The sequence below is a fragment of the Rhineura floridana genome, chromosome 3 (assembly GCF_030035675.1).
Source record: "Rhineura floridana isolate rRhiFlo1 chromosome 3, rRhiFlo1.hap2, whole genome shotgun sequence".
Lineage (NCBI taxonomy): Eukaryota > Metazoa > Chordata > Lepidosauria > Squamata > Rhineuridae > Rhineura > Rhineura floridana.
The window spans coordinates 68,143,336-68,169,657 of record NC_084482.1 but is presented as its reverse complement, the minus strand read 5'-3'; the positions used below and the strand labels follow the sequence as shown (position 1 = coordinate 68,169,657).

Genomic DNA, 26,322 nt, shown 5'->3' with positions numbered 1-26,322 from the left:
TGCACCTGCCAGGATTGTGATAAAAGGCATGTAGCAATGCATGTCAGCAATCTTTTTAAAAAAAAAAACACTTCCCACACAAAAGAGAACTTGCCATGTGGCAAAGCATAAGACGCAAGGAAAGATGAAGACCTCAGGGACATTGCTGGCAGCAGATACACAGCAGGCAGTGGAGCGTGCAGGGTGGCTGGCAGCATCAGGCAGAAAGCCAGACTCCAAACAGAGTTTATAGGATAAAGAAAGGAGCCAGAATCCTTCAGATCACAGAAGTGTGCAATGGACGAGGCTGGTCATCTTTGGAAAATGGATAAATAACTGGGAAAGGTGCCCCCTTGTTAAATGGGGGGGGGAGGGTACTGGGAAGGGATAGAGGGAAAATTCCTCAAAGGAATATTTAGTCAGAAAACCTGATAGGGAGATTTAAACAACAACCTGAGTAAGTTAAGTATCCCTCCTATCTGTAACTGTTTAGGTGCTAATTAAAAGGTAAAGGTGTCCCCACACCTATAGTGCGAGTCGTTTCCGACTCTTAGGGTGACGTCTTGCGACATTTACTAGGCAGACTGTATATATGGGGTGGGATTGCCAGTTCCGTCCCTGGCCTTTCTTTACCCCCCAGCATATGCCGGGTACTCATTTTACCGACCACGGATGGATGGAAGGCTGAGTGGACCTCGACCCCTTTTACCGGAGATTCGACTTCCTCCTTCCATTGGAATCGAACTCCGGCTGTGAGCAGAGCTTCGGCTGCATTACCGCCTCTTACCACTCTGTGCCACGGAGGGTCCTAGGTGCTAATTAAGGATTCACTTTATTTGCCTGTGCTTCAGTAGCACCAGGTTGATTCTAATCATTAATGCTGAATGTTTATTGGCTGTTAACTTGCTTCAGGTTGTTCTTGTAATCCAGGATTTAAAAACACAGCCTAGGGGTTAAATGCAGGCCTTCGGGCCTCTCTATCTAACCCTGAGAACACACTCCTCATGGGTGTTTTTGCCTGGCAGGAATGTATCCTTGAACTCTGATACGGAAGGTGCAGGTGGCTGATAGAGAGGGATGTGTGAGCGGGTGTAGAAACTGGCCTATGGCACAAAGGTAAATGTTACCCTCATTAGTCTGTTCACTTTTGCCTGCTGACCTGCTCAAACACTGGCAGGTTGCCCCTGGAAGACTGTTCACAAGGGAATGTGGCCCTCAGGCTACCAAAGATTCCCTATATCCATTTAAGAGGGCCCCATTCTATCTTCTTCAGTGGAACAAGCGTGCGCACAGCGTAGCATAATCACTATTAGTTCACAGGGATCTAAGGCTAAGTCTACTTGGCCATGACTATGCTACAAAAACACACAACTCCGGGGCTTCAAATGATGTCCCAGGGCTCCAAGTTGCCACACCCTTTCCTATGGAAACTGAAGATGCTGACAGCTAATATGAGCAGACAAGAAAAAAACCCAGTCCCATTTTACAGTATGAGGCCTCTGTCAAAGTCTTGGGCTCTTAGGCCCAGCAGTGAAAGATTCTTGGCAGGTAGTTCAGATCAGCAGCAGAAGCTGCTACTTCTATTTTTATAGCTATTAAAAGTGGCCACACACAACCAGATGAAACATATTATGTTCCGTAGTTGGGAAGCAGCGTACAGTTCAAAGGTAATCAAATCAGCTGGCGAGGATTTCATCCAAATCGTTATTTTTTAACACTTCTAACACTTATTACTACCCCATTTCACATGTAAATAGGACTAAGAATTCAAAGTAATGTCTGCATAGCATCTGCTGATCAGAATCTAAGATTTAATGTAGGTGTACAACTTTTCTACCCTTACGATAGGCAGAGGAGGAACTCGGGGGGAATCTACTGGAAGTTATAAAAGTGGGACATATGGCTTCCTCCTGACAGATGGTAGTAATGATACATCTGGATTGGTGAGGTGAATTAGAACTTTAATATATTTACATTTCCATTGTTCAAGCACACTTACATCCCCGCCCTATGCTGGAAGCTCAAGTAAGATTATTAAAAATGTCACTGCATACAATAAATGGCTGTTCCCTACAACACAAAACCCCATCTACAAGCTGTCTCTTCAGGCCAATTCAAATGTCAGTGCTTTTGAAATACACTCAAGAGTAAGGACCTGGCAAACCTCCAGCAAAAATCAAGTTCCATAAGCGTGGGACAGCTATCAAAGAGTCTTTGATTATATGTCTTTGATGATCAAACTTTTTGCAGGACTGGTAGAGTTAAGGTGGCATTCTTGGCTGATGTTGGGCATGTTGACTAAGGCACAAGATTGAGTATGAGTAAAAATATGTGAATTGCTTCTAAAATTATACAGCCACAAGAGTGACTGTATACTATAGTCAGCATGGATTTTTCGCATTCCATAATGTTAAATTGAAAATACCTCCATGTCATTCTGATGCTTCCCATAAGCTCATTGCAGAACAAAACATTACAAAACATGTATTGCTGAACTCAGAAACCCTTGCTTAACAACCCTCTATATTTTCATAGCGATACATAAAACAGAGAGAATCGAGAGTTCAAAGTGTAAAGAGAGAGAAAAACCCAGACCCCTTTTGGACTTCTTTCTGTCAGAGTTCTCATAATTTGTAGAAATTAATTAAAAATCAGCCATGTTCACAAAGTACTTGTAATCCTATTACTGACCTTGCCCCATACTCTGACCTTTATCTTCTGCAATTTAAAAGTTTTAAAAAATGCCTGGCTGATTTTTAATTAATTCCAGAAATTTTCCATTGAATTCAAAGATAAGCCCGGGCATGCTCAGTAAGAACCAACTGTCAATGTTCTAAAAGCCAGACTCACAGCTTCTGGGCTTGCCTAATAAGGGGGCCACATCCACACCAGACTTTGATTTCACTTGAGACAGTCATGGCTTCCCCCAAAGAATCCTGGGAAGTGTAGTTTGTGAAGGGTGCTGAGAGGAGACTGTTATTCCCCTGACAGAGCTCCAGTGGCCACAGGGGTTGAACAGTCAACTGCTCTGACTGAAGCTCTGTGAGGGGAACAGGTCCTCTCCTAGCAATTTTCAGTACACTTCACAGGATTCTTTGGGAGAAGCCATGGCTGTCTAAAGTGGAATAAAGGTTTGGTGTGGATGTGTCCAGGGACAGCTCTGTTTTAAATTTGGGTGGGAGACTACATGTGCCTGCTGTAGAAGAAAAAGGTGGGGGAAATGCTGAAAAACAATGATGCTGTTCACTTTTCCTTTTGGAATGTTTTCCTTCTGGAAGGGAAAGGGGCTTCACCTCTGCCCAGTGCCCACTCACCCAATCTTAATATTGTTGCTTTCTCCCTGCTAAAACAAGATGAGCATAGCACATGTCTTGTTTCTGTTATTTGGGTTGATTGCAGGTGTTGCCACTACTCACTATCGCTCAAAGTCACATGTTACCAAATTCTTCCAAGCTACACAGCAAGTGGATTGGACTGTGAAAGACCAACCCAAATTGTGTTTGCATTTTTATAAATTTGTAGGGCAGTCCAATATCTCAGAAAGGAGGTCAGGTCTCCTGCTCCCCTGGTGCATTCACTATAGTTGCCCAATTTCCCTGCTTTTTAAAGTTTGATAGAAATATCCGTTGGCTATAGGTATGTTCTTAAACCACCAGGTTTTTTGCCTGTTAGTGAACATCTATAACAACTTTAATATTTCCAGCATGGATATAAAGTTTCTAAAATGCAATCATTATGAACACAACAATATAAAATGATATTTGAACATTAAGTTCATGTGACCAACAATAATAATGAAAAACAGATGTGTTTCAGCCCAGAAGGGGTCTTCCTTAGTAGTCAATAAATGTATAAATATACATTATCAGAAGTAAATCATTTCATTGGTCTGTAAAAAATGAGCTGACCTATCTTATCCATAGATTTTTTGTGTGCATACAGTAAGTCTGGAGATAGTATGTATGCTAGGGTGGTATTTTTCTAATGTCCAATCGTGTATATTTCTAGGGATTTCTCCACATTTCTAGTTATCAAATGTCAGCCACACAAGCTGAATTATATTTTTATACCTATTTTAGTAGCAGTTCATACCCAACGTTGTGCCTTAGTCTACCTGTTTAGATTGGTTTTTTGTATTTCCTTATCTCTGAATCTTGCGATCTTGGGGATGTTACGCAGGAGATAGAAAGGCAGCTCTTTATCCAGTCCAAGGTGCTACAGTTCAAGACCGTCACTGTGAGTTACACCTAGATAGCAAAAAGAAGCCTGTGCAGACATCTGGAGTGTGTGTGAATACAGTGCATAAAACAAAACAAAAAAATCGAGTGTTAAAGTAGTATTTTTCTGACCTCCCTGATAGAAGAGAGCACCTTTGCGTCTTGAATTGTGAGGTTTAAACTGGGAAAGGGGAGAATGTGTGGAAGTCACAATAACATTGGCTCAAATCCAGGAACTTTTTATTTCTCTGGAAACAACTCACCAGCCTGAGCAAAAATTGCAGGCGGCAATTGTACATTCTTTTAAAAAAATTTTAAAAGGAAAGCAAGTGTTTGGTTCCATAAATTTCTGTCATAAGAAACAATTTCAATATTGTACACCAAGCTTTTTACAAAGCATCAATGTTAAGATGGTTTCACCGGCTTCTACCATGCTGTTGTCCTTTTATACCATGCAAAAATGCTACATCTGCTTAACACATTTTAAACATTAGTATTACAAAGATACAAAGTTTCATCGATCGATTGATATTTTTAAGACATGGAGATTGTGATGCAATTCTTCTTTCGTCATTTTCCTAAGCAAATTACAAAAAATAATAATTTAGTTCATGTGGACAAGATGTGGGATTGAATTCCAGCCTTGGGTGATTTAATTCGTACCTCAGTCACTTCCATTAGTGTAATAGTGCTACTGGCCACAAGGATTGGCTTGTGTGGTTCTTGTATTTAATAAGATCATGTACGGTACCTCAAGGTTCATGGAGTCCAGCCTCCTGCAGCAGCAGGAGTCCCTAGACTTGAACCCTCCCTGATAGATGCTCATCCAGTCATGTCTTAAGGGCCTCCCAAAAAAGGAGAACATTCACTCCTAACATCAGATTGTTCCACTCTCAGTTGTTAGTTCCATTTAGATCAGCACACCTGCAGCAACTAAGAATTAGTTCTGGCTGAGCCCCAGGAGTGACCAACAGTTGAGGAATGCCATTTCAGTCTGGGCCAATTTCACATGGATTTAGCCCTTTGTCCTTGGCCTCTTTGTACATCCTTTGGAAGTCTTTGAAACGAGGAGCACAGCCTAGCCTGGCCTCCCCAAAGTGCATGCGGCCCATGAAGAGGAAGTCTCCTTCTCCTGGTCTCACCCCACATTGCAGCAGGGTCTTGATCTGTCCTTGCCACCTATCACTCTCCTCTGCAGACTTGAAGATCTTGGTCTTCTGCCTGTAGATTCTATTCACACTCACTTGTATGATGGAATCTTGCTGTTCCTCCTCATTGATTACATTTTGGATGGTACCTCTGACAACTGGAGGGGGAAAAACATATATAATTAGATTGAGGGTTTATGCATGCAAATACCTTTATAGTACACACAGACACCTGCCATTCCCTTTAATCTCAATGGAATCCTATATAAAGAGTATGTTTGGGGCTACTGATTCAATAGCATTCTAGAAGACAAAAGAGGATAGCAGCAGCAGGATTCTAAAATCCAATAGAAAGCAAGGTACAATTCAGGTGGTGTTATCCTCAAAACACATTTCCTATAGAGAACTTGTTAGTCTCTTTGTATATTCCTGTACTGAAATCACAAAATCTGCATGTTTAGTTTAGGATTTAAAATGTTAAATGTATAATGGGTGGCCAGATTTGTCTTTTCTGAAGATGCTTTTACAGTTTTTACAGTCTACATGTGAGTGTCATATAAAACTCAAAATGCATGAAGCATAGCAAATTTTCTGCAGTGCTTCAGTAAATGTTCTCTCGGCATCCTTTCAGATTGAGTTGACTGCTTGTTTGTCAGTCACTAGGTCCCTTTTAAAATAACAAACCTCACAGTGTCAATAAATAATCAGGATTAAGAGTATATGTTTTAAACCTATATATATTGACATATATATACAGAGAGAGAGAGAGAGAGAGATCTTTCTGCTGCAGAAGACCACAAAATGGGAAAAGCAACAATTTCCTCCCTTTGCATATCACTAGGAATTCATCCTACAAAAGGTACCATCAAATAGGGTATGCATTGTTAAGATCATAAAACACCCCCAAGCAGAGGGACATTTCAGCTGCATGCTATTAATGGCCCAGTAAGATTTAAGTTGAATTCTCTGGCACTCTGCCATGGGGAAACATTTGTCACCTGTCTGGGCAACATTTTCCATCCAGAAAAAAATAGAGCAATCCCACTGCAATTTCTGAATGCTGCATCCTCTTGCCCGTGTTCAGAATATTGCCCATTCTGTTCACAACACTGGTTGGCTGTATTTATATCTGTAGCATATGTCCAAGACCAAACATGCCCAGCTGTTTCATTACAACATTTCCTCTAAATTCCAAGCGTGGGAAAATTGCTTTAATGCTCTTTAACTATCATTACGAGGAAATCAGCTACCTCACAAGTCATACTGGGCACAGCCACTTGTCTTTTTCAGTGGTGCCATCAGGATAGGACTTTAGGGCAGAAGTCTAAGGATCCACTGAGCAGAATGAGGAAGAGGGACCCCAAACACATTAGGCTTACCACATTTCGAATTAGTATCTAAAGGACAGGGGGCATAAGACCATTGTGTCCAAAGTGAAAATTACCTAACTACACCACTAGTCTCTTTGGGAGACACAGAACAGAAAGATGATACTGTACCTTTTATTGGCCCAACTCTTGAGTGTTTGCTACTATTGGGAGTTTGAAAATTTCTGTCAGGCACTCTTTTCAGGCAAAAGATATTCAGAGCAAAATAAAGGGAGCAAGCTTACATATCCCCCGCAAGCTCTCTTCTTACAAAGCTGATCAGGGCCATTTATGTCACAGCATTTCATATCTAGTCAGTACAGTTTCACTAGATACACACACACATGAAAGAGATGTGATTTTTCAGTGTTCATGGCTCAAAGACAATTCTCCAAATTGGATCTGTTTTGCTTTCAGCTTTCTGAGTCCACTTTTACCTCTCATAATGGACTTTTGGCATACTGAAAAGTGAGCCTTGTTGCAAAACTGGTCCCAAGATGGGGGGGGAAGGCCAGTCCTGTGGACCAATGTAAACTGCAATAGCACAAGGGCTAGGCTCAACACTCCCTGGCCGTCAGAATGTTATCCTCTTCCTGGTGAAGTCCCTCATGTCATATTCTGTTATACCTGATGAACCTTGAGGGCTGGCCTATTCTTGATCCTAGGAGGCAAAAAAGCCTATAGGATAGAGAAAAGCCGTACCACATCCACATCATAATGGGCTAACATGTAGAACTCATCCGTTTCTTAAAAAAAAAAAACCAACAACTTTAGATGAAACCAGGCTTTTGAGTATTTGGGCTTTTGTCAAGGGTCCATTTAGGAACATCAAGAGGATAATTCCTATTGCTTGTCCTTAAAAACCTTTGAACTTCTACCTCTATTATTGCCGCCTGCCCCTTTGCAGAAAAAAGCTAGCCAAATACAATGGCTTTAATTGAAGTTCTTCAGAGCTAAAACCCATAAAGCTGTTTCCTCCCTTGTTCCCTTTGTACTTCTTGGACATACTTTGTTTACTCCGAAATGGGGAGAAAAAGAGTCCCTTGTTTGTTGCAACCTGGGGCTTTCAGTTTGTTCACTGTTTGCAGAGGTTTCTGCAAGCCAAGTCCAGCAGGTTGTTTCAATAAGAGAAGAAAGAGGAGCTTGAGAGAGTGATGGCAAATGCAACAGTAAAATCAAGTAAACTTACCGAAGTCACTAGTGCAGACAGCCAAGAGCACTTCTGTGTCACTGCAAGGTCGGCAGGGAGCTAAGCAAGACAGAAAGGGCATCTCAGTGTCTCAAGAATGTAAATGCCACAGAAACAAAACATTTCCAATAGAAACTGCCCCAAAACCAATAATGTTAAGTGTTACTCCTGATGATGCACCACTGAAAAGAGCAGGCAGTTCAAATCTTTTGGTTGACATTAAGAAAGCCCTTTAAAGCAGGAAGGAGGGATCTGTTTTACCTTTGTGCAGTTGTTTCTGCACACACACCCCTCTGTCCTCCATCCAGGTAAGCAAAAGGCATTGTTAGACAGACTTCAAGAACATATTCCAGACTAGCAAAAACAATTAAGGATATGAAGCAGGAATGGTGAGGGGCATGGCCTGAGGATGGGGAAAGGCCCAATAATTTGGGGGGTACATTTGGCCCCGGTGCCAGAGGTTCCTATCCTCAAATTTAAAGATTTCATTTACTTTGACTTCTTCCCTGCTTCTGAATTCACTTGGCTATCAGGTTTCAAAGATAATATTTTCTGATAATTAACCTTTGGTAGGTTTGTTTTTTCTCTCACACATCTCTCATCTAAGTGGGAAGAACTTCAAGGGGTGGATGATATAGGAAGAAAGTGGAACAGTGGGAAAAATGGTTGCCTTTAATAAATTGCCACAGTGCAAAATGATTTGTGCCTAGAGTTTGTTTTGTTTTTAACATTTGCCACGTTTTGGGCTTCCCTTTGTGAACTTAAATCAAAACCACTCCCTTGCCTAATTACATGAAGCAAAGAGAAGCGTTAGGCAATCATAGTACAGAAAAGTGTAATAGTAACAAGCTATCAATTAAAGGGGCGTAAACCTTTTCAATGGCTTATAACTGGAAATGCAGAAACTGGACAGGCCCTCCAGAGTTGTTCTACGGGACCGTTTCTCACTATTCTTTTTTGTGATATTGAAATGTTTCCAGATAATCATGGCAACTGTGTGCCAGAGGATGGAAATCTCATGTGTAATTGTCAAATTCACATTGCACTTTCTCTGCAGAAAGCGCATGCATGGGAGCCAGTTCGCAAGGAAGAAAGCCACTGAAAACGTGTACGCATGCACAGCATCTCTTAGTTACTATGGTGACCTTTGTGATCGAACACAAACACATTGGAAAATCATTTGAAAATTGGGGTTGTGTTATGTAAAAACCCACATAGCCAAGTCTTTTGTAATTGGGCTGCTTCTAAAGCTCTTTAGTCTATGAAATGCCAATTCAAGTATGTTATAAGAAACAAAAGTGGTCACACGTGTCTGAGGACAGGAAGATCAAGTTGAAACTCAAGGCCAGATCTGTTACAGCCCCAAGAATCATGTAGGCTGGAAACAGTAGAGAGAGATTCTGAGCTTAATCTCATCAAGGCAAGAATGCAGCTGCTCTTTGTACTTGGCCAGCTACTTCTACGGAGAAGGTGGGTGCAGTTAGAAGTGCAGATGTTTCTATAATACCCTATTCAGTGATGGAATTCCTTTCTCTCAGAGGTCTGCCCTATCTAGCAACATGCTAATTAAATCTACCAGCTAGAGGCCCAGAGATCGTTAAGGGGGTAGGGTGAGGAACACGACTCCCTTTGTCATCCCAAGGCACTTGCATCCATCATAAACATGAACATCCATCCACTGTAGGAAGCACCCAACATTAATCTGATTGCTGGCTGAGACAATGCTGGCTGAGACAAGACAGAACTGAAGCACTTAGCAGGTGAAAGAATCAGAATACAGACACTTTGCCCCCATTCCAAATCATCTAGCGCTGAATGACTATATTTTTGCCTAGCCATGATCTTATTGAGGCAAAAGGGGAACAAGCAGTCTAGGATCCCTAGGATCGGAAAAGAGTCCAGCTGGTTTCAATGGAATTAAGAGCATGTGAATCAAGTGTCTTTCACTCTCCCCCACACACATTGTTTTACAGACACATGAAAAGTGTTAATGTGCACGCTGCCAACTCTCAGATTCTAGCAGTAGCAGCTTCTGCAACTTCACTGTTTTCTGCAAGTTTGCTAGCTAACACACTACTCTGTTACTATGGAGTACACCAATCAGAATTGGGGAGGCAGGGAGAGAAATTGATTTTAACCTTTGACCATTCAGATGTTGCTGGACTACAACTCCCATCAGCCCCAGCCAGCATGCCAAATGGTGCGGGATGATGGAAGCTGTAATCCAGCAACATGCAAGTCACAGGTTAGTCATCCCTGAATTAAGGAGCAAAATGTTTTGTTTTAATGTATTCTAAAGTTTGTTTTTATGAAGTTTTAAAGTTTTTAGTGCTTTTGTTTGCCGCCCTGGGCTCCTGCTGGGAGGAAGGGCGGGATATAAATCAAATAATAAAATAAATAATATTACAGAAATTGGACTTTCATTCCAGTAAATGTGGAATGAAATAGGATCACAATCTTACAGCCTGGACAGATACTCTTCTCCATGGAGAATTCTCAACTTGGTTAAGAGGTATCCTCATGTGGAGAGGGTACCTTGGTTATATTTTGTTAATTTGAATGGAAGTTTCCTGATTCTGATATCCATTTCTAAATCGATAGCGGGAGGTATGGATCACTGGATAGTCAAGGAAATGGTCAGCCCTGTTTGCTTATTACTTTCTTCATATGGTAACAGGGCAGAACAAGGAACTCAAGAGAGACTCACCAGATCAAGATTTCAGTCCCAGAGAACATCTGTCTAGACCAATGTAAGTAATTTTTAATGCCTTAGCTTAGACTTGTCGGATCAACTTTGTTTTTTATTAGAACCCCGAGATCCACCAGACACAGACTGCTGCAATAGACATACAGTTCTAGTAGCAACTTGTTTTCAGTATCAGAACTAAATTGAGCTCACCGTCCTTTCACATAAAAGTCCACTCCCAGTTAGCTTACTTCATTTCAGCAGCTTAATTTAGTTGGAAAAAAGTCATTCTTGTTTCTGCTGTTGTTAAACAATTGGGAGTCAGAAAGTCTTCCTAGTTTACTGCAAACCAGAGATCCACCAGGAGATCCTGATCTACCTTGTGTTCACCCCGGCAGCTAGTTCCTATAATACTTAATTTTCCTGCCTCAACTTAGAAGTCTAATATTGCAGACTGGCTATGGTCTAGAAATTCCTCACAGAAGGTCCCAGAGAAACACTGCCCCAACTTGCAGAATTATTTTTCCAAATCCAACCATTTGCTCCAGTCAGATGATTTATATAAAGTTCAGTACTTCATATAATAGAATTACACACAAAAAAAATCAGAGAAAGAAGCCTGGGTGCAGAAAGTGTCCCCTCTTTAAGGCAATACTGATTTCCTGATTAGTACAAGGATTAGTGCAAGGAACTAAGAGAGCCAGTGTAGTGTTGCAGTTAAGTGTTGGAGTATGACCTGGGAGACCAGGGTTTGAATCAGGGCCGGCTCCAGGCATGCGGGGGCCCTTGGGCATCAGCTTGCTCTGGCCCCCCGGTGGGTGGGTGTGCACGTGTGTGCCCCTGCACCCCCCCACGCACCCCTTACCTGTCTGGGCATTAGCATTGCCCTTAATGAAGGTCTGTTTTAGCATTGCCCTTAATGAAGATGGCGGCCGTGGCTTCCCTAAGGGGAATGAAGCCTCCGCCACCATCTTTGTTGATGGCACACATGCATGCTACTTGCACACATCTCCGCCATCAACTAAGATGGCGGCAGCGACTTCAGTACCTTAGGGAAGCTGCGGCCGCCATCTTCATTAAGGGCAATGCTAAAAAGCTGGCTGACAGGTAAGTGGGGGGCGTGCAGATCATGGGGGGCAGAGGGCCCCTCAGGGGCTCCTGTAGCCCCAGGGCCCTCAGGCCAGTGCCCAACCTGGCCGCCCTTTAGAACCAGCCCTGGTTTGAATCCCCACACAGGCATGAAGCTCATTGGGTGACCTTGGCCAGTCACTGCCTCTCAGCCTCAGAGGGAGGCAATTGTAAACCCCCTCTGAATACCGCTTACCATGAAAACCCTATTCGCAGGGTCGCCATAAGTCAGAATCGACTTGAAGGCAGTAATTTACATTACATTACAAGGAACTAACACTAGGGAAAACGCATACTGAATGCATATTTTAGATTTCTGTATACATTTTAAAAAAGAAAAAAAAGACAATGAGTACTTTAATTTAGATACCACAAGGAAGTGTCCAGAAGAAGTCCAAGTGATTTGTGTCTTCCTTTATCCATTTCTCAATCAACCATCTGAAACATGTACCTAGAACTCTCTCATGCCAGGGGAAATGGCAAGGGCCGGATGGGCAAATTACTTCCGTAATATCTTGATGTCATCAGCTTGCAGCAGAATTTTGATTCACAACATGCAGGTGCTTGAGTATACTCAACGTCACTGTTAAGATCACTTGTCGAAGGATAACAAACACGCAAGAATAAGTTCTCCCATCTTTATTACCTTGTGTAAAAATTTCACAGCATACCAGGAGCTATCTGCATTAAGGGGCGTGGGTGGGACAGAGACCAATACAGAATTGCTATGATTTGTTCTAATTCCTAAAACATTCACATCATCAAAACCGTGACAGTTTGTGCTTAAGGATTCTCATGAGGAGAAAGGATTCTGATGAACAGCACATTTATGCACTTTTATATTGATTTTCTAGTTTGTTGTGTTGCTATGAGAAGACATCTCTTACAGTTGAGATTTATGAATAGAGACCTTTTTATGAGCAAATCTCCCGCAAGCTTAGAAAAGCAAAGCCCTGCTTTTCCACAGTGTTGAGCAATATATATCTTATAGGAAGCAAACATCCATCACCTTTACTAATGCATTTTCTACTGCTGGCAGAGATTTAGATATCCCCAATGCTCAGAATTTCAAGCAAACAATAAAAACGACATAGGCTCCCCAATAATCCCATCTGCAAGAGAAAGAGAAGAAATTTCACTACATTTGCAAAGCCGGATGCTAACTCTACTAAAGAGGCCATGGCATAATGCTGGCATTGTGCATGCTTTGCTGCCAAATCAGTTGGGAATTCTTTTGATGGAGTGTCATGACCTTAAGTAACCTAAAGCAGCCCTTAGCCCCACTTGCAATCCCTTGACCCCCACTACCAACTAGTGCATCTGAAGGCCCTCTATTTACTTCTCTATTGAGGGGAGGGGGGAGAGAAAAGTGAACATATTTTTACACTCTGTCTTGTGACATTGCAGTGTAGGCCCAGCTGCCTTCAGCTGATTGACTTAGGTTTCTACTGAGGAAAGCATGGCGATTTATTTATTTATTATTAAATTTATATCCCATCTTTAATCCAAGGCGCTCAAGGTGGCACCCTAACATGGTTCTCCCCCTCCCAATTTGATCCTTACAACAACCCTGTGAAGTAAGTTAGACCTAGAGAGAGTGATTGGTCCAAGGTCACCCAGTGAGCTTCATGACTGAGTGGGGATTTGAACCCTGGTCTCCCAGGTCCCAGTTTGACACTCTAACCACTACACCACACTAGGAATAAGCTTCACCTACTATTAAGGAGAGCATTCCTTTCCTTTAATTACTCCTTTGCAACAGAAAGAAAATGCACATGAAAACATCACAGAAAAACTAAAATCAGGATTCCATATTATTTCCTACAGTTTTCCCTCTGTGGTTAATAGGTTTTACTCTGGCAGTATCGTCTACATTACGTTAGGCAATATGTGGATTTCCGTTATCCCATAGCACAGCCTCACCTGTCAACAGTGATTTACCTTCAGCTACTGCTTGGAGGCAGGTTTGCCGTTAGAGGTCCTCAAATACCAACCAGGGTGAAAAGTGCAATGTATATTATTAGGAAGACAAAAACAGATATCTGCACAAGGGGGGAAATAATTTGTGTGACAGTTCTTTTAAGCCATGTATGTTGTGATTACACAGCAAAGGATGCACCTAACAATAAAAGAAGCAGATCGACTAGATAATAACAAAAATATAGGTAACTGCATTATCTTCTCTAGGCTCAGGATCAAGCACCTTGGGCTCCAGCGGTAACACTTGCCCTGGGCTACATTTTAACATTTCATTCCAGGGCACTGTTTCAGAACTGGGTTTCAACAAAATTTAATATAACCAGAGGAGGGCAGCGAAGATGGTGAGGGTCTTAAGACTGAAATTCTGTGATTATCTCCAACAATGGCCAGTTTCCAGTATTAACACAGAGCTAAGAAAACTAGAAAAGGACTCTGTTCCTTTTTATTATCTCCTGGGATCTGAATACCCAAGATTATGAAAAGGCACACTGAACATTGGGTGCAGTAACCATGTGGATGTGCTGCTGAGCTAGATCTTGGCTGAGGTTTAAGCTGGAGTGAGGAGCTAGCTAGCCTCCATCCCTAATGGAACTTGGCAGGAGTGAAGAGCTGCCTCCAGAAACATGGGATTATGAAGCAGCTCCTAACCCACTCCTCACTCCAGGGCGAGCTCTGGGTAATCAGGGCCTCAAAACTGGAGATGTCCGACAAGATGTTGAGCTTCCTATATATTGGAGACATAAGTTCTTTGCATGCAGAGGGCTCAACAGATGGATTTATCAGCATTTTGGGACTTGTGGATGAATTGTGTACAGCCATAAATGGGTGATCTAAAAAATTCAGAGGTGAGATTCTTTTATTCATCTCCTTAAGTGTTCATATTGCAGGAGCAGCACTTCTAGTCAACGTTCTTTTATCTTTTAGATGTATTTTAAATTTTATATCATGTATGCTTTTGTAGCTGTAAGTTGCTTTGAGACATTTTTGTAGGAAGCAACAAATGATTGCTTGGTTCCTCAATCCTCCATAAAACTGTCTATTCCATAATTGCAGAATTAAGAAAGACGTCTGGCCACTTGAACAAAATGAACCAGCTTATCTCACTATGTTTATAAGGAATAGCTTAGTAAATTATAGGGTATGTCAGTAAGGGATAGACACAGTGGAAGCTTGGAGTCTTAAGTGGTTCCAAAATTCTATCATTCACTTTTAGGAAGCTAAGACAGAGATCCTGCACTTGGTTACATATGTACTAGCCTCATTTCAAAATCAAAGCAATGTATGCCTCCATTGCTGGGCGCAAGATCATAAATACAATCATATGTAGCAACTATTTCAATCCAAAATGAAGACAAGGGCAAACTAGTTGCTGAAATACTGGCAGTTGTTAGGGTACCTGTGGGTCAGGGTTTGATTATATTCATTATGGAAAGAAATCTGTTCCAACACTAGTAGTTCTATAATTATATATGGATTCAGAAAGTCCAATTTTCTCCAAGGTTGACAACAATTATGATCAAATCTGACTGGAATGAAAATGTTAGACGGGAGAAACTATGAACAGCTGGGATTTGTTTTAGGTAGAGTGCACTCAAGGGCCAAAAAGCCACAACTCCAAAACAAAAAAGATGCTCTGGTAAGCAGAAATAGGAAAAAAAACTTTTTTCCTGGATAGTTCTAGTGCTACAAAAACCAGAAGTACTTCTCTCCAAACAAACCACTTCAGTTCCTCTCAGCCCCAGCCACCATGGTCAATGATCATGAATGATGGGAACTGTAGTCCAATAACATTTGATGGGCATCATGTTAGCTATGCCTGTCCCAGAACAAGATCTCTCTTATGTTACCACACCAAGAGAAAATGGACTTCCCTCCAGCCTCATTCCAGATATGACCCAGAAGTCCCTTCTCTCACTGCTTCTGGGAAACATCCCAAATGTCACTATCTTCTTGAAAAGTGCACCCCTCCTGCCCAAACATGTCAATGAATTCATTATTTTAACAGACAAATGATAGTTTTAGACCATAGACATACAGGAGCTTGATATCGGCACATTAGAATATAAGATTTAAAAAATGAACATGCAGAATGTCTGCCAGACTCTGGCACAAGTCCAGTGGAAACCAGAACATCATAACACACCTGAGGAAAGCTTAAGGGTTCACTGCTGGGATCCTGGGGTTTGCTGCTACAACCAGGGCCTAAAGAAAACATAAATATTAACAAGGCTTAAGTGCTCTTGATGCTTCTTTTGGATTTGAAAAATCTATTAATCTAAAACTCTGCTTTGTTTCTGTTAAGGCTTGTGGCTTATTATCATAAAAAGAAAAAGCTGAGAAAAACAAAAAATCATCTCGTTTTGAATGTTCACGGGATAAAATTCTCTCTGTATCCTTAGCCTGCTGGGACTATGGTATTTCACCAAATGTATTTACAGTTCAATCGTTTTTAGGAAATTCAAGCCTGAAATCCCATATGCAGTGACTTGGTCTGTGCCAAGAGAATGGACCACTTTTCTTTCTTTTGCCTCTTACTAGGGGAAAATGCTTTGTGTAATACGGAAAAGCATTTGTGCATGTTCCCTAAGCTTCCCTGCATTCGGGAACCCTGTGCAGGATTACAGCCCCCTTCAGATCTTGCTGCTAAATGCACATGATCTCATGCCTCCAACACAGAAGAGGGCTACTATTTGCCTGGTTTGGAAGTAATAGCAAACTAGGTTTGCCTTGACATCAGCAGTCATCACATTCCTGACTGTGCTGTGAACCACAACTTGGTCACAACCAACATTCCCTGGCTCAACCAATCTACACTACATTGCACGTCCTTTATATTATGAACAAGAGGATCTTAGAATAATCTTGTTCCAGTTAGTCAGAAGGGAAAAAACTAGGTAGCACACCACAAGTTTCCTGCCCTTTTTTACTTGTAAGTTCTTATCTGGTATTCTGCTCAAGCACAAAAATAACTTTCTCCTGCCCTCTGGTATCAGGACAATAAAAACTAAGTACTGGTATATATTAACCTAGGCTGGAGCCCTGCCAGGAAAGTGTCTCAACCTCGTATGGAATCCAGATTGGAGTGGAATTGCATTAAATGACTAGGAGCTGGTTAAAGTTAAACTTGGAAAGCAAGTTAGTGAAAAAAGATCAAAGTTTAAGGAAGCCTTTCAAAATAACCTAAGCAATCCTTTATGAGTGGTTCCTAAAAGTGGTCAGCGGTGTAGAGGAGGAATGGATTTGGGTTCTTTTCAAACTTCTTCATTGAATCTTGGCATCTCACGAATTGCAGATGCCAGGAACTCTGTAACTAGAGTGTGGAATATACCATGGCCACTACTGACTTAAAAACAACAACCAGGTAGTTCTACCAGGCAGGTTTCACTGAAATTAATGGGAACTGCACAGAAGAACAATCTGAAAATAAACTTTTAGGATTCAGACACCAGAGAAATGTGACAATTTTTTTGCCTGAAACAAAGAATGCAGGTTGGGTTTTGTATTTCAGCGAAACCATAATTGACCCCAAAGCTCCATTATATAATTGTTCTAGACTCTCATTCGACCACTCACTCTAGGGGACATGCCTCTGTATACACTGTACCCAAACAATCTCAAATTCTGGTGCAAGGCAATCCAAATTCTACAACCTGAAGAAGTTATAAAACTAAGCGAGCTGACATGGATTTCCTTATTATGCAGCATTTATCCTGTTTCTGTGAAGCCCTAAGCTGGGAGGAAGAGGTATACTGAGCACTTAAGTCCCATCTTCTGGCAGTTCTGCTCATCAGTGCTCCCCTAATTCAAGAAGGCACACGCATTTAAATGAATCTCTCAATCATAAGTGCTAGAAACTTGCTTCTTCAACACTGCAATCCTTTACAGGACTACAAAGAAGTAAGTTCCTAGGTGCAAGTACAGGACTACAGCCAAAAATTCTCTCTCTCATTAAAACTTTACCCATATAATGGAGAAGAACAAGCTATGAAGCAAAGTGACCACACCTTTGAGAAATTCAGTGAGGCCCTTAATTGCTCCTCCTTAAGGGAGCCCAAAGTACCAGCGGTTGTTTATATGCCAAGTGCACGTGAATTGTTGCATGATTCATCCTGTAGATGAGACTTGGTAGCAAGTCATACAGCTGTGCAGGGCAACCACAAACATGAACCGGCCCTATTAAGTGGGCTTTTATCTGGAAACCATCTCAGAACTTCAGGGTGATGAGAACTTTGCACTAAATTCAGAATAGGGGCAGGTACCAGCCCAACCCAATGCATATTTATTCAGAGATGAGTCTCACCAAGTTCAGCTATATGCACCTTGGAAAAGTAAAAATCCACATTTCAGAGATCACAGCGATCCCACCTTCCTAAAGAGAATTTAAAAACAAACCACCCAGACATTTTGTGATGTTCTTTAGTCTCTTGTAAAGTGCTTATACCTCTGCAAAACAGGCATAAACATATCTGGATGGTCCTCCTCCCACTCCGGCCCCTCTGTAGTATTCCCCTCTTTGAGACATTAGTCCTCACAATTCCTCTTGCAGAGCTGTATTTTTGCCAAGCGCAGAAGGCTCCTCCTCTCCCACTCAGTCCAATCCCTATGAAAAAGAGACACAGCTCTCCACCTCTGCTAACCCTGTTAGATGGAATCCTGAGAAGGAATTGGCAAGCAATAAAAATTTTGCTTAAAAGTCTGAATCATTTATTCATCTCTTCTCCCTCCAAGCCAATGCAAAGTGGATCAGAATCCACCAGGACAATACACTACATGGCTGCTTTTCAGCTCTGGATCCCAAGTTAACAGGAAATTTGAGCTTATCTTCACTCAGTTTAGCAACAAAGGATTTTCTTATAGTCCTCCTCTAGCTGTGCATTTGCTCAAACTCAGTTGTCACCTTTGTGACTTTCTGAAGCAGAATGCACGCAGAAGTACAACTTCACAGGCTGAAGCAATTTGTGAACTGGGCGGCCTTGAAACAATAAAAAATAACCACACAAAATAAGTAATGCGGTGTGCCTGGCGCCGACGCTGCTATCTTTTTGGCACCAGGTGAAAACCTTTTTATATTCCCAGGCATTTTAATGCGTTTTATTATATGTATTGTTGTATTTTGCTGCTGTTTGATTATTTTTGTTTACCTTTGTTGGCTTGATTTTATTGTATTATTGTATTTATATATTCCTGACTGTTTTATTTTATGTACACCGCCCAGAGAGCCCTTGGGCTTAGGGCGGTATATAAATTAAATTAAATTAAATTAATTAATTAATAAATAAATAATGCATACTTAGGTCATTTTCTAAGTTACAAGATACCCAGGATATTTTCCAAATTTGAATGCTGTTTTTCAGCTTCCTCCGATATGGTATTTTACTTGGCTAATATCCGTGCTCCAACAAAAAATAAGTGCATTATGTAGGGCATTCAACCAAAAATATCAGGTAAGAAGATGCTGCTCTTATATTCCTGTTCCCTTTTGTTCTCATGATTAACCTAGTTTTATCCTCCGGTGTGCTTCTCCCTGCTGTATTCCCCTCCTCTCTCAAGTACTCGTGCAAAAATCCTATGATCCATTATCCCAGCTACCTCCCTACTTCTAATCACATAGATAAGGGTCCAATAGTTTACATCTTCTTAAGTTGTCCTTCCCAAATGGTTGTACAAAAGCCTTTGCCGACCAGTGCCCTCCATATGCTGATGGGAGTTGTAGTCCAAACTGTACGGAGGGCAGCAGGTTGGCAAAAGCCGTTGCACTAAGACAAGCACGCATCTCACCTAATCAGTAAAAAGGAAAAGACAAAAAGACATAGCAAGGGTGGGATGATAAATCAGCACAAGTTGACTTGAAACTGACAGGGCTTCTAAAAACAAGGATACTGGGTTATGTTTCCAGTAATCTGCATCATGTTATTCTGAGTACTGGCAGAACCAGTTAACTCTTTTTTAAAAAAATATGCATGTATGTCTGGAGGATTAGCAAAAGAAAGAAAATGCTCATTTTATTAATTTTAAATAACCTGTTTTGCCTCTACATAGTGGGATGCGTCACTCTTGGGAAGGCAGGACTTCTCTCTCTCCCTTCCAGCCACTGCTTTTGGGTGTAACCTCGTTTTGGCTCCGAAAATGTAGGGGTTTTTTTGTGAAAAGGTCATTATGTGCCTTTTGGCAGGCAAAAGTCTGCAAAGCAGGTTCCAGGGGCCTCTGTAGCTTCAAATGCTAGAGCAAGTGACTCTTTTGCTCACACATCCTTCCGTCCTTTCCTCTTCTGCCAACAAAATTTAAGCCCCAAAGAATGGGTAGGTGGGGGTGAATAATTCATATTCAGTTGAACTGAAATTGACATTGAAAGAAAATCAATGAGGAAAGGGGTGGGGTGAAATATGCTTTTAGTAATTGACAGAATTGTAAGGCTAGTGACTTTATTGCCATCTGGGGCCTGTTCAGAGTTTACTTTCCACCCCAAACAAAGTTTCTTTGTGATGAGAGGGACAGAGAAATTTCAAGCTCACAAAATCTCCTGTGCTCTTTTGTTGCATTTAGAATATAATGCTGGAACCAAGAGATGCTAAGCTCACATAGATGTAACCCTGGCTAAGACCTTGGAATCAGCCTGTGCACTCTCTTCTCCTGCTGTTACATCCCCACCAGGGCTAACCACAGTTAAAAGATGGAAAATATCACATATACAGTCAGAACAGCATAGTTATTTGAAAACAATTCTCCCCAGCTATACAATCCATGCTCCACTGAAAAAAGGGTGGGGATCACCAGGTCAAGACAGCCTCTGCTTGTCCAATAAATGCATGGCTGAAGGGAAGGGCTGTAGCTCAGTGGCAGAGCATCTGCTTTGCCTGCAGAAGGTACCAGGCTCTATCCCTGACAAATTCAGGTGGGGCTGGGAGAGACCCTGGCCCGAAACCCTGGAGAGCTGCTGTCAGTCAGTGTGGACAATATTGAGCTAGATGGACCAGCGGTCTGATTCATCATAAAGCAATTTCTTGATTTCCGCATCATATCAAGCATTATGCAACATTCTATGCTTGATTGGAGATTGTGGCCATTCAAAATCTGTTCCCAGTGGCATCATGTGCAGAGGTTTGGGGGGGGGCAATCATCATCTGCATGTCCTTAATCTCCTCACCATCACCCCAATACACTTGCATCATACCAGAGAAAACACTTTCCAAGGGCTATGCTCCTCAAACATTACCCTAAAAGAAATTGCCAGTTATTGTTCTCACTTAACTTGATTGGTGTTTGAATGCAGGCATTTATAAATGTTTTCAGCTAGCTACCGGACTTTAAAATATAGGAAACCCATAAACTAGCAGAACCTGCCTTATAACAAGTAGATCCCATCAAGATAGAAGAATGTTTGTTAAAGTTTGACTTGCTTAATGCAGAACAACCCCTGAAGGTAACAGGGGCTTATATTTATGAATTCCAGTAAATTAAGTTTGCAGATCTTGGCTAAGACACAGGGAAGCAGTTTTCCAGTGAAAACCAAGGAGCCTGGCGTTTAAAACACTGAATATACAGAGCAAACTCTCACGGAGTAAAGTGCTTTTCAACATGAGTAAGAGGATTGGAATCCTAGCTGAACAGCTGCAAAGAAAGATTATTCAAGCTCAGTGAGGGACCCCAACTTTCCTTCCTTTCATTAAAAAAAAGTTGAGGCAGCACTGTACTTTTTGTGCAGTGGTTACCTTTGAGCAAGCCTTTACTCCCAATCTTCTTTATTCTCAAGTGCTTTCGTAAAGCTCCCATTCCAGAGTTATATGAGAGAGAATGAATATAAAAAGGGAGGGAGGGGTGTTTGTAATTTTATTAGTTTTCCTCACAGTTGGCAGAAATGCCACTGGCAAGACAGCTTTCATGCTGATCTCTGAAGGTTTTTCTTTCTTCAGCCTAGTGCTGTAGAGGTCTACGTTGGCCTCTCTTAGAAGGAGCGACTGTTGCATCTCACACACTCAGAAACCCAATGCTGAATTTCCCCTCCTTTTCTGTAATATCTATTATGATTTATCCCATGCCCTGAATCATAATTATGTACCCCCACCACATATCATTGGCTGTTGAAGATGAGGGCAGGGAAATGTGTATTATAATGATGCAAGGGCAGAAGGTAAAAAGGTATTACTAGACATAAAATTCAACAAAAGACTGCCATGTTTGATGGAAGTCTCATGTTGTTTGTAATATGTAGCTGTGCCCTTAGATCCTATAGACCACATATAGGACCTGGCTCACACATAAGGTTAAGCCAAGGTTTGTTTTTTTTAAAAAACCATGAGTTAACAAGTTGTCCTACAGAAAGTTGAACAAACCATGTTGTTTCTCACCTGCTCTTGGTAGTCTGATGAGCGGAGGGAGGGGGGACAAGCAATGGTTAAGGAAGTGTGCTACATCTGCACATAGCACTAAGCCATAGCTCATGGGTTCATATGGCTTCAGATTGTAATTTGATAGCAATAAACAAGTCATAATTAAGCTGCTGGGCAGGGTGTGCACATTAATGCCTAAATATCAGAATGTGACACACTTTTGCCACATATATAGAATTTTTGAACATGTATTGCATTAATCCTTCCTATTATGCAACTCCAGCCTTAGGTCAGCATATATGAGTGAACCAGCCGTTCATTTTCAGCCACTAGGACCAAAGATGGACACAAGCCGCATGTAGATATCCCAAAAAACAGCATTCTCAGTCATTGCTCATCCACATAATGCTGTTTCAGACTCACTTCTATAGTGGAGTGAACCAAAGTAAAGTGTATTTACATTGGAGATTATGTGTCCCTGCTTCTGCCAATCATATGCACTGGGATTTATCATGTGCTCAAATGACAGCAAGTCCACTCTACATAAAGTATTGGATTGAAATGACCATGGTTTTTACTTGCAGCATATCCCTTATTACAGTTTCCTTTCTAGTACTTACTACAGAAGAGAAGACACAGAAAATGTGGATAAATTATGCTGCAGCATTGGTTGGTTATGTGTCACAGCAAAATGGCTAAACCAACAGAACCTGGTTTACAGCACAATGCTTATTCCCTGCTCCAAGAAGCTTGCTCAGAAAGTTTAGCTTCATGGCATTGTTTGCAAAGCCCAGATTGAGTAGAAAGGAGGAGTGTAAACTAATAAAATGCTGGATCTACTAATTAAATCCCTGTCACTCTGCCAAGCACTGCTTATGTGCTTATGTACTCTGCAATGTCATGATTTTGGGGGCACAGCAGGTCATTAAAGTATTACTATGATGACTAGCAAGCTTTGATCACACCTAGGTTAGGAAAAGTAGCAGAAAAAAATTAAAGGCAGGGTTCAATATCATTGGGGTGTAGAAAAACAGGCAAGGAGTCATTTAGCTGATGAGAGTACATGACGGAAGAAAAAAGGTTGTTGCGCTATCATTTCAATGCTTCACAGCCACCTCCTCTTAGTCCTTAATTATTTTTTTTTTAGGGTTCTAGTCCAATAAACATAAAAAAGAGACGAATCACAGTAACTCTCAGGCTAGGATCCATGCATGCCTTTCTTGCACAACTGAATTTGATCTATCTCCAGTTATTCAGTAAGACAGATTATGGCTGCAATCATACACAAACTCACCTGGAAGTAAGTCCTATTTAACCTATGGGACTTATGCCTAGGAATGTGCTGTAAATGTGGGATGTGAATCTAGTATATCTATACCCAGCTTGTGAGAATCTAACTAAGGCTCATATCTACCAAATCATGTGCAGTGTTTGTGTACCATAGTCAGCCACAAACCATGGTTTACCTTGCATGAGCCAAGGTGATCACACTCATTTCACTCTTCCCTGTTCACATTTGGGAAAAACAAACCACAATCCCTGACTTAGTGCTACATCTGAACCAAATATTGTTCTTGGCTTAACATGGTTTGTTGGAGTGAAACAAACCATGATCCCTTGTTCGGATGCAACGCTAAGACATGGAACATAGCTCCTTTCTCCCCAATGAGAGTGGGGAAGAGCAGTGCAAAGGGCTTATAGTTTATCGCTAAATCTGCAAAAAGATTCAGCAGGTGGCTTGTTAGAATATAGGTAGTAACATGCAGAGGCTACCATCTTACATCCACTTACCTGGCAGTAAGTCCTAATGAACTCTGTGGAAATGAATTCTGAGCAAACATGTGTAGGATTGCACTGTAATGGATTTTGCTGCAGTCTCGAAATATTTTGAGATCCCAAAATATTCAACTTTAAAATATCTCAGAGAGTGCAAAGAAAAACATCTGAGAGCAAAATATTCCACATGCAGTTGTAATGCCACATGCGCCACCTATCAGCTACTGCAGGGAACTGCAACAGCTGCAGCAGCAGATCATACTACACAAGCAAGGTCACCAAAAAAAAGCAGATGTCTATGCACATTTTGAATTGACAGACAGCCAACATTACTTTGCAGAACAGAAAACATCTACTTGTTTTATGTAAAACTGACTGTGAAACACAGATTTTTAAATGGTGCTTCAGTAGTCATACAATATTTGTTTTATGTCCCATCAGGATCAAGTGATAGCAGTTGACTTAGTATGTTGTCAGCTTTCAGCCCTGAGGACTACAACTCTGCCAACCTGTCTCTACAAAACCAACCAATCATAAATTGGTCTGAAAGTAGGTAGTAGTCCCTAGGAGTTCTCTGGCCTTTACCTACTTGCTACAAAAGGTGACAATGCCCCCTAGGCTGCTGTTAATTACTCAGATTGTATTATTTATCCCATCCAGCTGGTTCAAGACAGTGGAGAAATAAAAGACATAAAGTTACAAACTATTTAAAGGAATAGTTTTTGAACTAGACCACTGTTCTTCAACCGTGGGTCCCCAGAAGTTGTTGGACTACAACTCTCATCATCCCCAGACAGCATGGTCAATGTAACCCAAGGTCCGAGAACGATGAACTAGACCAACAGAGGCACTATTAAGTTACATGGCATAGCAAAATGCATATCACTGTGCATCACCACTGTGATGAGAAGATCTCAAGATAGTGATAAGGCAGACCTTGCCCCAGGAGGAACACCTTTATAACCTTGTTATAAACTCCTTTATAACAAATGAGTAATGAGGTCAACGAATAGATACAGCTACAGGAGGAACAAAAGCCAAACAATAGGAGTGAAACAATCAAGGGAGTCTTTGCCCAACAACAAATGGTTGAAGCTCTTGCAATTCAACCACTGTACATGCAGAAAAAGATGTCTGTGATATTCTCCCAGCTGGGTACATGCAGTTTCTGACTTGGAAGTGAGATCTACACAGAAGCCTACCATGTGTGAAGTAGCTCAGAGTTTAGGTTTTGAAACATTCATGTTATTAACTTGCTTTGGGGCCTGTCTCACAATTTGCAGCTATACAATAAGGTTGCAGCGGGAGGGATTTGTGACTTGGAACCTCAAGGTAAAAGTTACACTGAACACAGGTTGCTAACTTGAAGAACAAGCTAAGTTGCATATGGCAACCTGCTAGGAAGGTAAGAGATTCTTAAGTTATTTTTTAACACTGTCAACTCTTTCTGCCTAGAATGAACTCCTCTTCACTATAACAATTTCTGAGGAGTACAACTTTCTTAACAGAGGGCAACCTAGAAGGCTATCACTCACATGTGATTAAATAGCTTTCTTTTCCTTCCAACTCCTAATAAACTGTAGGACCCCAGTGTACTATTCTCACATTCATTTTGGCAGGCAATAAGAATTCAAGACCGGGAGAGTGCAACTGCAATCAATCATCTCATAACTCACCAGAAACCATGTGCAAATCAGATGCCGTCCCCTTGTTTATTAGTTCATACTGGAAGCCTGTAATCTTCCGACTAATGTCCTGCTGAGGAGTGGCCTCGACAAAGAGACCACCCTGATCAAAGCTGAAGCAATGCACTTTAGCAGGGCTGTGATCTCCATCTTGGACCAGCAGTTTTAATTCTCCAGTTTTTTCCAAATAAATATTTGCTCCTGCGGAGTCCTTGAAGGGCTTTATGCAGACAGTCCAATGTCTGGGAGAGGAAGATACAATACTGGGTCGTAGATTGACTATCAGCGCTCCTGTGGGATACATCCATTCTATTGCTCCTTCAGAGCAGCGGAGGTAGACCTGTTCAACATCTTTTCTGTGAGACTCATGTGTTAACCCACTAGGGAAAAAAGAAAGATGGAGAAATTATTGTAAAAATGTCTGCACATTTTAATGCTGTATATACTCAGATAAAGATGTTGTGGAAATTTATATAAAGGTTGTGGAAACTGCAATAAAGTATGGCTTCAGACAGACCTTAAGAATGTGAAAAGGCTTTCAGCTATACATTCAAGTATTGGTGCTTATCTCAAAAAGGTCTAACATGATACTCTCCAAATGTTGTGGACCACGACTACCATCATCCCTGGACACTGACAGTGCTGGTTGGGACTAATGGGAATTGTAACCCAAAACAACTGGAAGACGCTATGTTGGCTGCCCCTGGGTTACAATAATAATTAACTGAAGCCATGCAGCATTTTTGGGAGGTTCAGATTATTAATGTTTATGATAGGTGTTATGTGACAAGGCCAAAGTCACTCACAAAATCTGTGGATGAGGAGTAAGACTGAAGCTCA

At 41.4% G+C, this 26,322-nt stretch overlaps 1 protein-coding gene across 1 annotated transcript in view; it reads right to left on the bottom strand.

Annotated features, from left to right (window-relative positions):
• Nucleotides 1-4,419: 4,419 nt before the first annotated feature.
• Nucleotides 4,420-26,322, bottom strand: part of METRNL (meteorin like, glial cell differentiation regulator) — a 28,350-nt gene continuing 6,447 nt past the window's right edge. Inside the window, exons 2-4 of the mRNA XM_061616469.1 lie at nucleotides 25,474-25,862; nucleotides 7,901-7,960; nucleotides 4,420-5,502 (exon numbers count right to left, since the gene is read on the bottom strand). Of these exons, the coding sequence (XP_061472453.1) occupies nucleotides 5,186-5,502; nucleotides 7,901-7,960; nucleotides 25,474-25,862 (766 nt within the window). The 3' untranslated portion in view covers nucleotides 4,420-5,185. The remainder of the gene's footprint in view (nucleotides 5,503-7,900; nucleotides 7,961-25,473; nucleotides 25,863-26,322) is intronic.